General features: G+C 31.0%; 1 protein-coding gene across 3 annotated transcripts in view; it reads left to right on the top strand.

Annotated features, from left to right (window-relative positions):
• The window catches only part of koko (cyclin Q), a 38,921-nt gene extending 23,704 nt beyond the window's left edge, over positions 1-15,217 (top strand). For all 3 annotated transcript variants that reach the window (XM_035361328.2, XM_035361327.2, XM_085810760.1), the window contains 3 exons: positions 5,570-5,705; positions 12,982-13,203; positions 15,008-15,217. In XM_035361328.2, the coding sequence (XP_035217219.2) occupies positions 5,570-5,705; positions 12,982-13,203; positions 15,008-15,106 (457 nt within the window). In that variant the 3' untranslated portion in view covers positions 15,107-15,217. The remainder of the gene's footprint in view (positions 1-5,569; positions 5,706-12,981; positions 13,204-15,007) is intronic.
• Positions 15,218-15,529: the final 312 nt, after the last annotated feature.

Consider the following 15,529-nt stretch of genomic DNA (forward strand, 5'->3'; position numbering starts at 1 on the left):
CTTTCTTGCACTAGTATCTCTTTCATTGCTGAGGGTGGGGGAGATTTAAAAAATAAATTTTTTACAAAGAAATTAACTGATTTTAAAATCCACTATTTTCTCTGATATCGTGTCTCATATAAAAAATTCTTTATAAGCATTTTTAAGTAGATAACCTTTGATTACACTCATTGCCATAAATATTTGCACAGCAAGGAATAAGTTTCAGTATGAAACTTAGCATGAAGGTATCTGTCAAGCAGATATGTAAATAATTAAAAATATGATCTGATTCCACATTGCATAATGCCACCAAAGGGCATTGAACTTTGTTCCCCCTGTCACATAAAAAAGGTATGCAGAAGCATTTTGCCTATACTTAATCTGTTATAAAGAGACGTCTTTTACAATAGGGATGTGTTACACCACCATATAAAGTAATATGGTCATCATTCATAGTTTGAAAGGAGAAGAATCTTCAAAATAATGGAAGCTGGGTGGTGAATAGAATAGCCTGCTATCTAGGCCATTCTGACTTTACTGTGAAGATGTGTTGGGACAATTGGACGAAAGAGATTTTGCATACATTATAGGCAGATTCAAGTGCTCTTAACAGATCAATATTCAAGAGCCCAGTCACATCACCCGGCATACATACACAGGCATCATTGACTACCATCTGGGCACAGGCAGCACTTTTCATTACAGGCCCCTATGTTTATCCATACTATCATTAGGTACCTGGCTGAAGGATTGATATCATGGTGTCCATTGTGTATGCTCTTAATGACATCCATCATTGTCTCTATGGAATGATGTTGTGCTCAATGAGATTGGACTGTAACCGAATGGAACCCAGTTAATTTTCAGCAATGGTTTAATTGTTTGGGCAGAAATGACACCAGTTTTTCTATAAGACAGTGCACATCCACACGAAGCAAGAGTGTCATAAAATGCCTTTTCATATTACCACTCTTTACTGGTCTGCATGATCTCCAGATATGTCACTGATTGAGCATATCTGCAGTCATGTGGGACTGCAAAATCAACAGCATAGAAGTTTGACTAAATTAGAGGCATGCTTATTATTGGAGCTGAGGAATGAGATGATGCAGAACACCATTCAAGACCTCTATGCCTTAATGCTTGCCTGCCCATATCGCATCATATATTCACACGATAGGTGACCCTATGGGGGTCTCAGAACCTCCATTCATTTGTAGTTTTTTTTGTAATAAATTGTCGTTTTGTTTTAATCACTTCTTATTTCAACATTTTACTCAACTGTATAAAATTTTGTTCAATTCTGAAGACATTTTTTCATGTGTGTGTATAGATTTTTATAGCAATGAGTCAACCAGTCAACCAATCCTGAGGGAGGAATAGTTTATAAACTATAAAAAATATGTACAAAGTAAAACACTGGGAAACATAGCTGCTTGAATGTGCTCAGTACAGTAGAAGTCCAGAAATCCGCAAAACTTGGGACCAGAGGTTGTGCGGATTTTAGGATTTTGCGGATTTAAGGACAGAAAAGATAAATCATAATATTCAGACTAAAAGTGCAAAATAAATAAGGCATATTAGATACATTTAATTAAATTATTATATACATTATTAAAATAATTTATTATATGCATTAAATTATTATTACATATATAAATCGATTATATTATTCATTTACATTAGGCTCATCTGTTTTTAAATCAGCATGAATCTGCTTAACCTTTTCTCTCAGCAAGCAGTCCTGAATATCGAGGTTTGCTGATTTCGCCTCTTGTAAAGATTTCCAGTTTCAGATTCTGGTGTTAGAATCACTGTTGCTGTAAAATTTCAACAGCTTTTCTTTATTTTTCCGTATATCATACACAGTCTGTGTCGCAATTCCATACGATTCTGCTATAAACCGAGGAGTAGCACCTGCCTCCATCTTTTGCAGAATTTCCGTTTTTTGCATTACCATCAGTGCAACGTGTTTACGTTTTTCAACATTCCAAGCAGTAAAATCATGAGTGCGTTTCTTATCTGTCATTGTATTCAAAAGCACTGAAATTTAAAATATTCTTAATTCATCCACAAAATATTAGGATAAAAAAACGGCAGCACTAAACAATCTCATGAAATAACAAAGCTCGGAAATTACAACAACGGGAATTGTGAACTTGAAAGAAGATTTGAGTGAATCGTCTGCTTTTTTACCTTGATGCAGATTGGAGGGAAAAAAACTTTTATCATGATGTCAATAATGTGGTATTTTCGTTATGACTCATTATTATTCGGTAATTATGACGTCGTTATCCGATAAGTATTTTTTCTTCGATATTTCGTACTCCATGTTGCAGTTTCCGGAACCTATAAACTGAATGTTTATATTTTGGGAGGCAACGCAAATTTCAGGTCGGCGGATTTTCGGTATTTGACTGTACTGACTTTCAAGAGCAGTCCTAACCATGAGCTGAAATATGCATTTATAAGTTTGACCATTATTTAATTGATTTTTATTGTTGTCACGAAAAATCATAATTTTTATTGTCCTGTCATTTCTGCTTGATGTGATACAAACATGTCTAATACAGTAACCACTAGCCACATGTAGCTGATAACACTTGAAATGTGAGCATATTTTATATTCAATAAGAGAACCTTAACAGTTGCTTGATTTGAGCACGTGTAGTTTTGAAAATGATGTGCTACTGCTTCAAAGCTTAATTAATTTAAAAGAAGATGAAACAATGTTAGAAATGGGGATCGATTGTTGAAGGAAAATGATTTTGTGATGCTGGATTCAGAACTAAAAGCACCAACTCTATGTTTGAAACAGCTTAAATTTGAGATCAATTGATTCAATAGTTGAATTTATCAAATCAAAATTTTGGTGTGATATTGCCAATAGAAATTTATACACTGGACTCGTATACAACAAGCAAAAATTTAATATTACAGTAAGAATTATTATTCAAAAGCAAAATTTTCAAAATAGCGTATCAGTTATTTTATTGTGATAATTTCACATTAGGATTTTTGCATGAATATTTTATATTCTGTTATAGATGAAGCTGTTATGATTACACCAATTATCGCAAATAAAACAATATATAGTTAAGATATTTCATTTCATTCCTTTTTTTCTTATTAATGTATTTTAAGTGTCTACGTAGATGACTGAGAAGGCCGTAGTGGCTGAAAGTAGAGCTGAGTGGAAAAGCATGATGATGCATATAACACTACTGAGCTTGAAGAATCCCAATTGTTATTTTTTATGCATATCAAATCATTCTTTTGCAGATAAGATATTTCTCAATCATAATTGAATACAATAAGTTCCATTTTGAAGTACGACGTCATCTTAGACAAATAAGCAGCAGCATCTTGCCAGCAGGGAAGTGAAAGAGAACGCTGTAACACAGAGGAAGAAGGGAAGGAGTCAATAGTTTCAGTTCGAGTTAGAGAAGTTTTCGTTTACAGTTAATTTGATTGGACAATAGGTATCTGCATTTAAATGTTACGTAACATAGAAAGATCTCAAATGTGGGAGAACAGATGAATTTAGGAAAAGAGTTTAAAAATCTAGAATCATTAATTTTGAGGTCATAATTTTTTTTTTAAACAGCTATCATATTTTATTATATCTTACATGTACATATTGGCTAGTATATTGTTTGACAATGATGCTGTACAGTGAAGTTTTAGTTACTCACTGCACTATCATCTCTTAAAGATTAAGTTATGTGATCAAAATCTCTTATTTTCATATGTACAAGGTTTGTCTCAGAGGTAATGTGTCACATTATTTTCATACGTGACTATCCATCAGAAAGCATTCCCGTTAAGTGGGTTGTGTGGTAGTGGGCTTTGAGAACACACTGTACTGTATGACAGTCGGCTCAGCTTTCAGAGTATCAGGGAATACAATAGAGTGATTCCCTGTTTGGAAGTTTGTTAAAGTCATGATGAAGAAATCCCTAGAGTAGCGATACACTATCAGAATTCTCGTCAAACTGGGCAAGACCCCAGCAGATGATTCAAGAGGCCTTTGGTGATGACTCTGACTAAATCCCAGTTGAACAGGTGGCACAATATGTTCAGAGAAAGCCAAAACATCTCCAATGAAGCCTGCTCTGGACACCCTGCAACATTGTGTGCTGATGACATTGTGGTACAAGTTACTGAATTCTGGCTGAAGAATGAGTGTTTGGTTGTTAGATGGCATACTAAACATTTCGAAAAATGCTATCACTGGATTGTGACCAAAGAATTGCAGATGCAGAAAGTGTGGGCGAAACTTTCCGAGAGTTCTGACCAACAGTCAGAAAAACAGCTGTTTGTAAAAAACTTGTGCAGTGTTGTGAAGAAGACCCTAGTTTTTTAACAATGAAATAACTGGTGATGAGATATGGATCTTTAAGTATGACTGTGCAACAAAAAGAGTGCTGAATGGCACATGGTACAGTCCTGTCATTAAAAAAAGGACAAGAATGAGCAAATTGAAAATCATAGCCATGCTTATTGTCTTTTTTTTTTTTTTTTTTTTGTGCTAAAAGGGTAGTCTGTTGTAAGTTTGTACCATCTGGGCATATCCTCAATGCCAGGTTTTACGTAGAAGTCCTCAGATGGATTGAAACAAAGGATCAGATGTACCAAGGATTCATGGATGCTTCACCATGACAGTACTCTGAGCCACACTCTCTTTGTTGTGCACGTCTATTTGACTTAAATCAACATTACAACGATTCTTTAACTTGGCATCACCAGACTTTTTTCTGTCTCTTAAGGTAAGAAAATCTCTGAAAGGGTGTCATTTAAATACCACAGACATCACCACATTGGCATTGATGAGCTTTTAAAGGGCATCATTGAGAACTTCCAAAGGACTTAACGATGCATGGAAATCTCTCTGCCAAATATGTATTGATGCAGGAGGGTCAAATTTTTAAGTGATTATCAGTCCGATTAATAAACACTGAAAAAAATATTCTGATGCATTATTTCTGAAACAAACCCTGTACAAGACAGAGAAGTGAAACGCAGTGTGAATATATGATGTTTCATAGCATGTAGTAATTTATGATATAGTGTACAAATGCTGCATTGTGGGAAGTGTTGTGAGTATTTGTGCTGCATTAATAGTGGTAATATGTTACTGTGTGTAATTTATCAGTTAAATGTTGCCATATTTATGTATGTTTCTATTTACATATAATTCATATACCTATATATCTATATTTTCATATAAATGCATTTATACATGTTGTTTCTTGTAACGTACTATCACATTTTTATATGTATGGAGGCACTACTATATTTATCTAATTTTATGCAGTTAAAAATATAAAGGTTATGCAGATGTTTAATCAAAAATTGTGAAATCTGTTATTGTATTTATGTTTAACGAAAGCATATTGTAATACAGATCACTCATCAGATTCTTTACATATACAACATTTTGTACGTATGCATTTTTCATAAGTTGGCCAGTATGAAATAAAGATGCAGTGCAGTTGAATTATGGAAATAGTTTTATTGATTTTTTTTTTTTTTTTTTTTTTTTTAAACGTAAGAATTTTATTTATAGTTGTTTCACTTTTTTTAGCATTGCAAATAAGACTACAGACCCTTTAGATGTAGATGATCCAGTGTTTTTAATGTTAAGGAGAGCTTTGATGTCAGCAGACTATCTTATGATGAGAATGTTAGAATTCAATCTGACCCACCGATTAGCTCATCAGGTTTGATGTATTTTTTTCTTTACAGTATACAGTCTCTTACAATATGTAAATAATGAGATATGTGAAATTGGTACTTTCTATTATCTTTAACTCTATTAGAAAGTATTTGTTGCAGACTTTGGAGAGAAATGGTTATGTGGATATCTTTACATCTTCTGTTTCAACAATGCATCCAATGATACTTAACTTTTTTTACATTTATTAAAAAAATAAACCAATAAAGTGCTTGCTTTTTTTTTTTTTTTTTTAACGTTCTGTAATTTTTTGTGCTGCTGTTATCCCTATACCTTTTTGGTGACTTGATGCATTGGCTCAACAGTACCTTTTTTTTTTTTTTTTTTTTTTTAAACGTTCTGTAATTTTTTGTGCTGCTGTTATCCCTATACCTTTTTGGTGACTTGATGCATTGGCTCAACAGTACCTTTTTTTTTTTTTTTTTTTTTCCCTCAGTTTTTCAATGGAGGTGTGGGTAATTAGAAAGTATCATAACATTTTTATAAAATTTGAAATAATTTTTCTCTAGTTTCTATGATAAATCTTGCTATTAAATTTTCTATATAATTTTTTTAGGCATTAAAACTATGCATTTCATGTCTGATTTTCGTTGATAAAGGACAGTAAAAATTATTGCAGTCAAAGCTGTTTTTACCCTTACTGACAACAAAATTTTGCAGTTTTTTTAACTGTTCCTTCAGTTTGCTTTAATATATATATTAGGTAATATATAGCTTAGGTTACACTTTGAAAAGAAATTGTATGTTTATTCAAACTGTGGCACTTACTCATATTTTTTCCTCATTTGCTTTGAGTGTAAGGCATCATTGAACTCACAAATTGAATGAATGGTTGTGCTATTTGCCTTTATTTTACAGAAACTTTAAATCTTATACATAGCACAAAATTTTTCAAAACTGAATTTACTAAAATTTCAAAACAAATACATTTATTTTTCAGTTCAAAGAAAAATGGACACTTTCTTTATCATCCTAAAAATGTAAAGTGTCTAAATGAATACAGCAAAATATGTACAATTTTTCATATATTAGTTTATGTATTGCAGTATGACTATTATTGTCATCCCTTATGGAGAGACCCAAGTTTTAATTTAGTAGGTGCAAAATGGCTAAAAATCTTAATTTGCTTTTAAAGATGATAATAATTGAAGATAAGGATGAAATGAAGGTTATTTTTTTAAAATATACTTTCTCATTTCTACTAAAAAAAATTACATAGTTTTTGCTACCTGATCTGTAATTTTTTTCAAGCTTACGTACTTTTGATGTCAGTTTTTTAATCATTTTTCATGTTGATTGATCTCAACAAAAATACTCAAATCATGTATGAGGAAACTGTCTCATTGATCAGATTCATTCTATGGTAACTGCAGTAGCTGAAGAACTATCATTTTTCATTTCTTGTGCTGAGAAATCATTGCATAATAGCTAGACATTTGATTTTGAGAATACTTAGTATGAGGGATGGGATTACTGTTGTGCAGAATTGCTAGTTATTAAATGCCATCATGTGATCCAGATGCAATTTTCAAAGATCTGTAATTAATCTTATATTTTTCTGAGCTGTTTATGTTGAATTTTGGCTTCTGTAATACTGTTCAAAAGTCCTCTAGTTACTCATTATAGCTGAACAGTATAACCTAATATTTTAATACAGTCAAAAGTCGTTAATTCGGACACCCATAATCCGGACCTCAAAGCTAAAAACTTTCTGCGCATGCGCCGCGCGTTTTACGCGTGCGTGTAAGACCTTGACTACTGCGCATATGCGTGTGCGCAAGTGCAGAATATGTTTTCGTCTGCGCATTTAATGTATAACAGACGGTGTAAGCTAAAATTATCTAATTATCTATTTCACTTAATGTTAATGATTGCGTTGTTTCTTAATCTTCGAATTGGATCCCGCTTATTATTTTTTGCAGACTGTAAGAGCAATTTTATAAAAGTAAACTTGAACTTTCGATTATGTCAAATAGAATTTCCAATGCTGGAACTTCCAAAGGATCTACAAAACGAAAGTATGTTTCGATGTCCAACAAACAAAAAGTGGAATTGCTGCAAAAAATGGATAAAGACATGAAGAATGTGACAGAGAGGTTAGTGAAAACGAAAAAAATTCGATTGACAAGTTAGTCGGTATTCTCGGCACAGCAATTAACGGGACTTGAACAGCGGAACTTAGTAACTGAACAAGAAATTATGTCTGTTTATAGAATTAAAGAGAAAGTATTATCACATAAAATGAAGCAACTTAAATAACTTACATTGAAAGAAATGTTTAATAAAGTAAACAAATAAATATTAAGCTTTTTTTTTTTATAAATTTTGATATCCTTTAGATCATAATTGTTCTTTATTTCATAAATTACGGTTTCATATTTTTAATTTTAGAATTTCTGCATGCCATCTTACGAGATTTAAACTGATGATCTATAATCCGGAAAAATCGATAATCCAGAATAGCCGAAGTCCTGATGAGTCCGGATTAACGACTTTTGACTGTACATAAAAACATTTTTCTAGAGGAATAACATATTTTCTCTAGCTTTTTAGCCCTGGGTTCTGAAAATTTGAAAAAGATTTGCATAATATTCTCTTTCATCTGATGTAATGAAAGAGTGGTTAAAAATTGTATGAAACAGTCGGCCAGGTGCTGTTCTGCATAAAAAGTCACTAGTAATCTTGCACAGTTTACCTGGGCATTTCACAGAAGATATATACCCCCCCCCAAAAAAAAACCCCTTAGAACTAAGGGTTTCGTGAGTCTACAAAGTTTGAAGACTGCTGCTTTGTATCAAAGATAAGTAGTCTGCATTGAATCAAAACCTCTCAGAAAATCACCTAGTGTGTATCAGTTAATTACAGAGGAAAAAAAGAAAATCTGAATGATCTCAGATTTAATATTATGCCCAAGAGGCTGGATTTTTAACGTTTTTGTGTGTTACCTTTTTTAATTAATTATCATGTTCTTCGCATTAAACCACATAAAATTCAATTCAACAGCAATGCCGCAAAAGATTTAAAAGCAGAATATTTTTAGACTTTTTGATACACAGTCTAGCACGCTGGAGATAAAAATGTTTTTTCTGTACAGTGTTTCCACTGCTTACTTTGAAATCGTTGAGTTTATTAATAAAAAATGCATTAAAGATTTACAAAATTTGAAATAGATAATAAAACAAATTGATATTTGACCAAGTGCCCATGTTCTGTTGGAGGACTATGTTATTCAAAATTTGATCTGTTGTTTATTTAATCCTCTAGGTACTGTTGTTTTTTTCACAATATGAGAAACATTCATGCAGATTCTTCGTTTCTTTAAATATAATACTTGGCAATAATATTTGGTGGAAACAGTTTGAAAAATGAACCAATGCAGAAAGTGAAGTGACGCAAAATACTGTTTTGAGACTAGCCCTTTGGATCTAATGCCCCTTTGGGTTAAAAAGAGAATTAAGAAACACCATTTCTATCATTATTCTAGGAGGACTTGCATCACTTCTGCAACCACTGAATGTATCAGTGGGTAAATCATTAAAAAATAATCTCAGAAAGTTTTGTAATGAATGGATATCAGGAAGGTTGCACAATTTTACTAGAACTGGAAAAGTCCAGAGACCATCCTTTGAATTGATCTGCTTGTACATTTTGCATACACGAGTTCTGATTGATAAAGCAATAATAGTGGAGAGCTTCAAGAAAACAGGGATATATGATGCTCTTAGTGGTTCTGAAGATCATTAGACATTGGAAGACAGGCTTAATGGTCATGAAGATGATGATGATGATGGTGAAGACTTGCAAGTTGTAGCAAATAGTGCAGAAGTTGTAGACCAGCAGCAGCATTGAATGATTTGTGGCCTAGGAAATAGCAGTTGACAGCAATAGGAACGGGTGAGGCTCAAGTTAGAGGGAAACAGAAATGAAGATATCTTGTTAGATGCTTTACTATTACTATTATTGTATGTTCTTATTGGAATGCAAGTTTCTTTTAAAGAAATAATATTGTGATAGTTACAGTAATTTATCCATGACTACTTTTTAATTTTTTTATGTTCTTACTGTAATAGCATCTTTTGAAAATTAAATTACTTGCACGATTTTCTTCTCCTAATTTTTGGATGATAAAATTAATTTTAAAAAACTAATAATAAATGGAGGAAAATATGTGAAGAAATATAGCATTCAGTATAACTCTGTCTGTGATACATACATGTGCCTGACAATGACCATGTGCAACAAACAATAATAGTGGAAATTCCAAAGTCTGCTACATAAATTTCTTAGATTAAGTATTTAAGGCTGTGTGTTTAAGGCATACTGTGTAAGAAATAGTACCTGTAATGCAAGGGTTTTAAATAGCCATTGTAAAAAATAATAATACTAATAAATAAATAAATAAATGCTTTCCATGCATCTACCTAAACAAAATCAGTTCCAGTTGTTATCTAAAGTTGAAAGTTGTAAACCAGAAAATTTCTCTGACAACTTGGGCTGCGAAATTCTAGTTGAAGGCAAATATCTGTATCTTTATGCAATTCATCTTTTGGGTAATTCTTTTGTATGTGGACAAATTTTGACATTTTTGTGGTTTTAATTATATTTCAGAAAATTTCAGTTTCATTTTCGGTAATTTAAATTTCCTCATTTAATTTCAGACTCCAGATTTTTGCAATTTCTCTTCCAGTTTAGCACAAATTTCAATTGTGTGTCTGTGTAACTTCCAGGTTCTTCCAAATTATTGGTGTACAGTTTCTCACCGTCTTCAGTAATGAGTGATTGACAACCTTCAAGTCTCTGAAACTTGTCAATAATAAAATTTGCAATAATTGCAATTTTAAAATGGAAACTTTTTCAAATCTGTAACTTCGTTAAGCAGCTCATTTTTTATTTTTCTCGTGCAGAGTAAATGACGTTCTCAATTCCTTCTAGTGTGCTTTTTAAGCATTCATCTTCAGTAAATAATTTAAATTTCAAAGCTCTAAAATCAAAACACGTGCCCCATTAAGGGTACCACATTATTATGTGGAGAACAAAAAGCTAACAATTATTCAGGGCTTATATCCACCCAATGCAAGGTACTTTGTAGAGTTCATGAAGACAGTATCATCTGGAAAACATAAAAACACTTTATTGTACAAAGACAAACAACAAACTTTTCCTATATAAGCATATTTTCATATGATCTAAAAGCTATGCCAGCAGTGATGTCACTTGTGCAATGTCAACACCACACTACAATCAGTTCACTTCACAAAAGGATGAATTTTTGACACAAATTTTCCTTGTCCAGAATGACGAGAATTAAATAAAAAAATATGTTTGAATTGCCATCCTGGAAAATAAGTGAAGATAGTTTCGTCACATGCTCAGTGAGAATACATTTAATTCATTTACTTCAAGATGTGCGGCTGCAAAGCAAAGATGCAATGGCCCTTATAAAGAACATCCTAAATCTTGCAAAAGATCTGAAGGCATTCAGGAAACAGAACTTTGACAGTATTTTAAATTCTGAAATGAAATGAACTGATAAGGATGAAAAGTTTCTATTTTGTCTGAATACAAAAAATTTCAAATTCATTATAACAGAACTCCTAAACAGAGCTCTTTGTGATAGATAAAAGAATTTGAATGGAATCAGAGTGTTTCTTCATGCGTTAAGTAAATAATAAGCATTAAGAATACAACATTTGCGTGTGGACTGTAAATTTCATCTTTTTCTTCAGTAATTTCAACTTTGGAGCATCACACAGCAAAAGGTAAAGCGAGAAAGTTGCAGTTAGTAGTTAAAAGGGTAATAAAAAAATGAAGAAAAATGCGAAATAAATCCTCATAGATAGAGAGGCGCTCTGGTGAGACAAACAGGTATTCTGGTTGTCAAAACACAGAGAACCCACTGACTCAAAAGTAACAGACACTATATAGTATCACTATATAGTATCTTACGATATGCTTTTTGTATGTTCTAGTTCTCTAAGAACTAGATGTTGTACTGCCTCAATTAGCTTTTACTTAGAACATAGACAAAGGTGGGAGTGAACATAAAAAGAAGAGTAATGCAAAAGCATTCTCTGTTATTCTAACATCCTAAACATAGACGATTTTAATGGCTATTAACCTTTTCAATTAAAACTTGAAGAAATTCCGGAAAAATTATTAAAAGTACAGAAAACATTTCAGTCAAGGGTATCCATGTAGTTCGTTATATTAAACTTTTACACATTTAGAAGTTCACTATAACCATATGAAATGACAATAAGTGTTTGGAGAACTAGACAGGACCAAAATGTTTGTCCATTATAACCTGGGGTTTTTTTTTATAAGCCAGGCTTATTATAGCTAAGTCTGTCTGCATATAAAAAGGAAGGTTTTTAAAAAGCAAAGTAATAACCTGTGCATCTAAAAAAAGAAGCAATGGTACTTGCCTGTTAAATTTCATTAACATTCAACATGCTTAACATTCAGCTCAGTTTTACATTTAATATGGTGAATTTTTTAATATAAAAGTTGTTTGTTTCTTTTTAAATTTCAGCAATTAACAATTTTCTGTGTAATTTTTTTATAAATGACTATATAAAGACAAAAATAAATTTAAATTTTTGACAAATAAAAATTATAAAGACAAATTTTTGTTTATATATATAAATAAAGACAAATTTTTGTTGTTTTAACTCATTTCATACCATTCGTGATTGTGATGCTCAAATGTAAACAATGTAAACTGAGTTAATGTACTTTTACTAAATGATATTGATTCTATCACCAACAACCATTTTAAAGAAATTGCTGTCATATTAAATGGCACAACATTATCCTTGTCATACTAACATTATTTCCAAGTCATGTCATGTCATTAAGCTGTGAAGCCATAATAATATAAAGAAACACACAAATAGTTATTAACCTGAATGGCATGCCACCTTTATCCAGTCAGAATGCGATAACTGCCTTTATCTGGTCATGAGATTTTTTGTCATTTGGTATGTGCTCTATTACTTAAAATGTTTTGTTTTCTTTAATTATATAAGTATTATCATAATGAATGAATGAAAGTTTGTGTTTGATATTTTATCTTTTAATTTGATAATATTTTGATGAAATTATATGAATATGCATTCTGTTATTTGAAAATATCACTGTAATCAATTTGGCTTTGTATATCATTTTTAAATTCACAAATTTATATTTAAAGAGCTTTTATTAAGATACTTATTATTATAAATTTCTCAGCTAATACATTGTATGTATTTGCTTTTTTACAGTATTTGGTGCCTTTCTTCACTATACTATTTGAAAGAAGTACAGAAATATTCGAGTTTCGTCAATCTGTGAGTGAGATATGCATGCAAATTTTATCAGATTTTTATATGCAGAAGAAGTGTTTGAACTATAGAGCAGAACATATTGCTATTGCTTGTATAAATGCATCAGTGACTTCTCTTGGACTTTTAAATGAGGTGGTTATGACTGTACCGTGGTATCAGGTAATATTTGTTTAAGAACATTGTCTGTTTTGATTAGCACTTTTATTTTTAGCATTTTATTGAAATATTATACATATATTATTATATTTGTAAGTATATAAGGTATTTTCTCCTTTTCTGCATGCTTTCATGGTGTGTAGCACACTTGTCATGTATTCGAGAGGTCCAGGTTTGAATATCGGCGCAGGCATAGTGATAGATATGTGTCAGTACGATATTCTTGTTTGTCATTTAATAGCTACTAATAAACTAGATGTCATCACTTTTAAGTTAGAGAAAAATTAATGCAAATATATTTTTCCTCTGTTTAGATTGGCATAAGACAATTAATAAATTGAACTGAAAAAAATATTACAGGTATTTAAAATTAATTAATTATTATTACAAAACCAAGATGACTAATAAATCCCCAATGTCCTTCAAAAGGCCGGCAGTACTAACCACAATCATTTATAGTTTACTTGTGACAAGAAAGAGTTCAGAGTAAACCACATGTCATTGTATTTTCTTTTTTCATATACATATTAGTAATTCATAATCATGCATACTTTTCTTATCCTAAAAAGAGCTCGGGGTAGTCCATGTGCTAATGCATTTTACCTTTTAAAAAAATCTGATTTGTACACCACGACTTCCTTGTATGGAATATTAAATTATACGCATTTTTTCTTCCATTTCATTTAAACTTATGGGATTAAATTAAATCTACTTCATCGATAGCGCATAAACCATAATAGAATAAAAGCGCTCTTTAAAATTCACTATATTTATTTACCATAGTAACACTCTGGCGCTAGGTTCACTTAACAGCGTTACATTTCATTCATTTTATAACTCAGAATGCACAAAATTTATATCATCTGAAAAATTATCTAATCATTGCCACATGTTCTATTCAAATACTATAATAAATCTAAAACAATGTAGAAAAGAAATTTAAAAAAAAAATTTTTTTTTCCACAGACAATTCAGTATTTCTCATTCAATTAATTCAGTTCTAACTTCACGACAAAGCAAAAACAGGGTGATAATGTTTGGTGGCAAGAATCTGAAAAGTGATTCAGACTTTTATAGTAACGTAAAATCCTGTTTTGGGACTAATTGGGCTTAAAAAAATATTAACCATTTAATAGCTGCATGAAACTATTAATTGATAATGTTTCCTTGAATTTACTCCACATACTTTTAAAACTTGAAGTTTTACATCTGTGCTTGAAATGAATTAATAAAACTAAATAATATATACAAAATAACAACATACATAACAATGCATATTTATGTTATGCAAACTATTATTCCATACACTTATACAGAAATTTTTATATTAAACTTTAAAAAATAATGAACATTATTCTAATTACACTTTTTGCTGTTCAGGTCCATATAAAAAAATTTAAATTCTTTATTTTTGGAACTGTTCGCTCTCAGTAATGAACTGTTTTCATGAAATGAGCTGTCCTTAAACTGGGAAATACTGTAATTGGAAGTGCATATCTATGATCAGTAAAAAAAAGCCTGTGGGTACATTTTTCAAATTCTTACAGAGAAAAAATATCTTGTACTGTAAATATATAATTGTTGATGATTGAAGTGGGATTTTAAAAAGCAGTTTGAAGAAAATGGAAACATGGAAGTAAGCCGATTTATATTTTCTACTTGTTCTATTATTCTGTATATTCTATTTCTACCTGTATATTTGAGTTTCTTCTCTTTGGTTTCTAAAATTGAAGAGATTTGTTTTAAAAGTGTAATGAAATTCAGTTTCTAGTTTTTCCATTAAAAAGTTGCTTTTTTTTATTTTTAGAATCTGTGTGGTGATCTGACTGTGGAAAAAGTGAATGAAATCACAGAAGTAATTATGCAGTCATACAGAACTGTAAAACGTGAGCAAAAGTCAAATTGAAATTCAGATTTCCTACAAGGATTAAATATATTTGAATTCATTTTATAATGTAAATTAAGTGTAAAATAATTTTTCAATAAGATTAATAAATAAGATATATTATTATGTTTATTACTTTTTCATGTTTTAATTAATATTTCAAACACGTAGATCATGATATCTATATTTCTTAATCTCATAGATCAACTGTTATAAACCAAATTTTAATAACAGTGTACCATTCTTCCCACAAAAAGAAAAAGTATTGAATTCGTTCCTAATTTCTGTTGGAATGCAGTGCTGATATAATTTTTTTAATGTGGATGTTACGTTGATACTCTGTTTCATGTGCTGTTATAAGAATAAACTAATATATTGATTATTTTGGAGTTCATTTTTACAAATTTATTTGTAAAGCATTAGTGTAGTAAAATTAAATGAAGG

Source organism: Stegodyphus dumicola, chromosome 2, assembly GCF_044657685.1.
Source record: "Stegodyphus dumicola isolate Sdum_Otavi_A_Nest chromosome 2, ASM4465768v1".
Taxonomy (NCBI): domain Eukaryota; kingdom Metazoa; phylum Arthropoda; class Arachnida; order Araneae; family Eresidae; genus Stegodyphus; species Stegodyphus dumicola.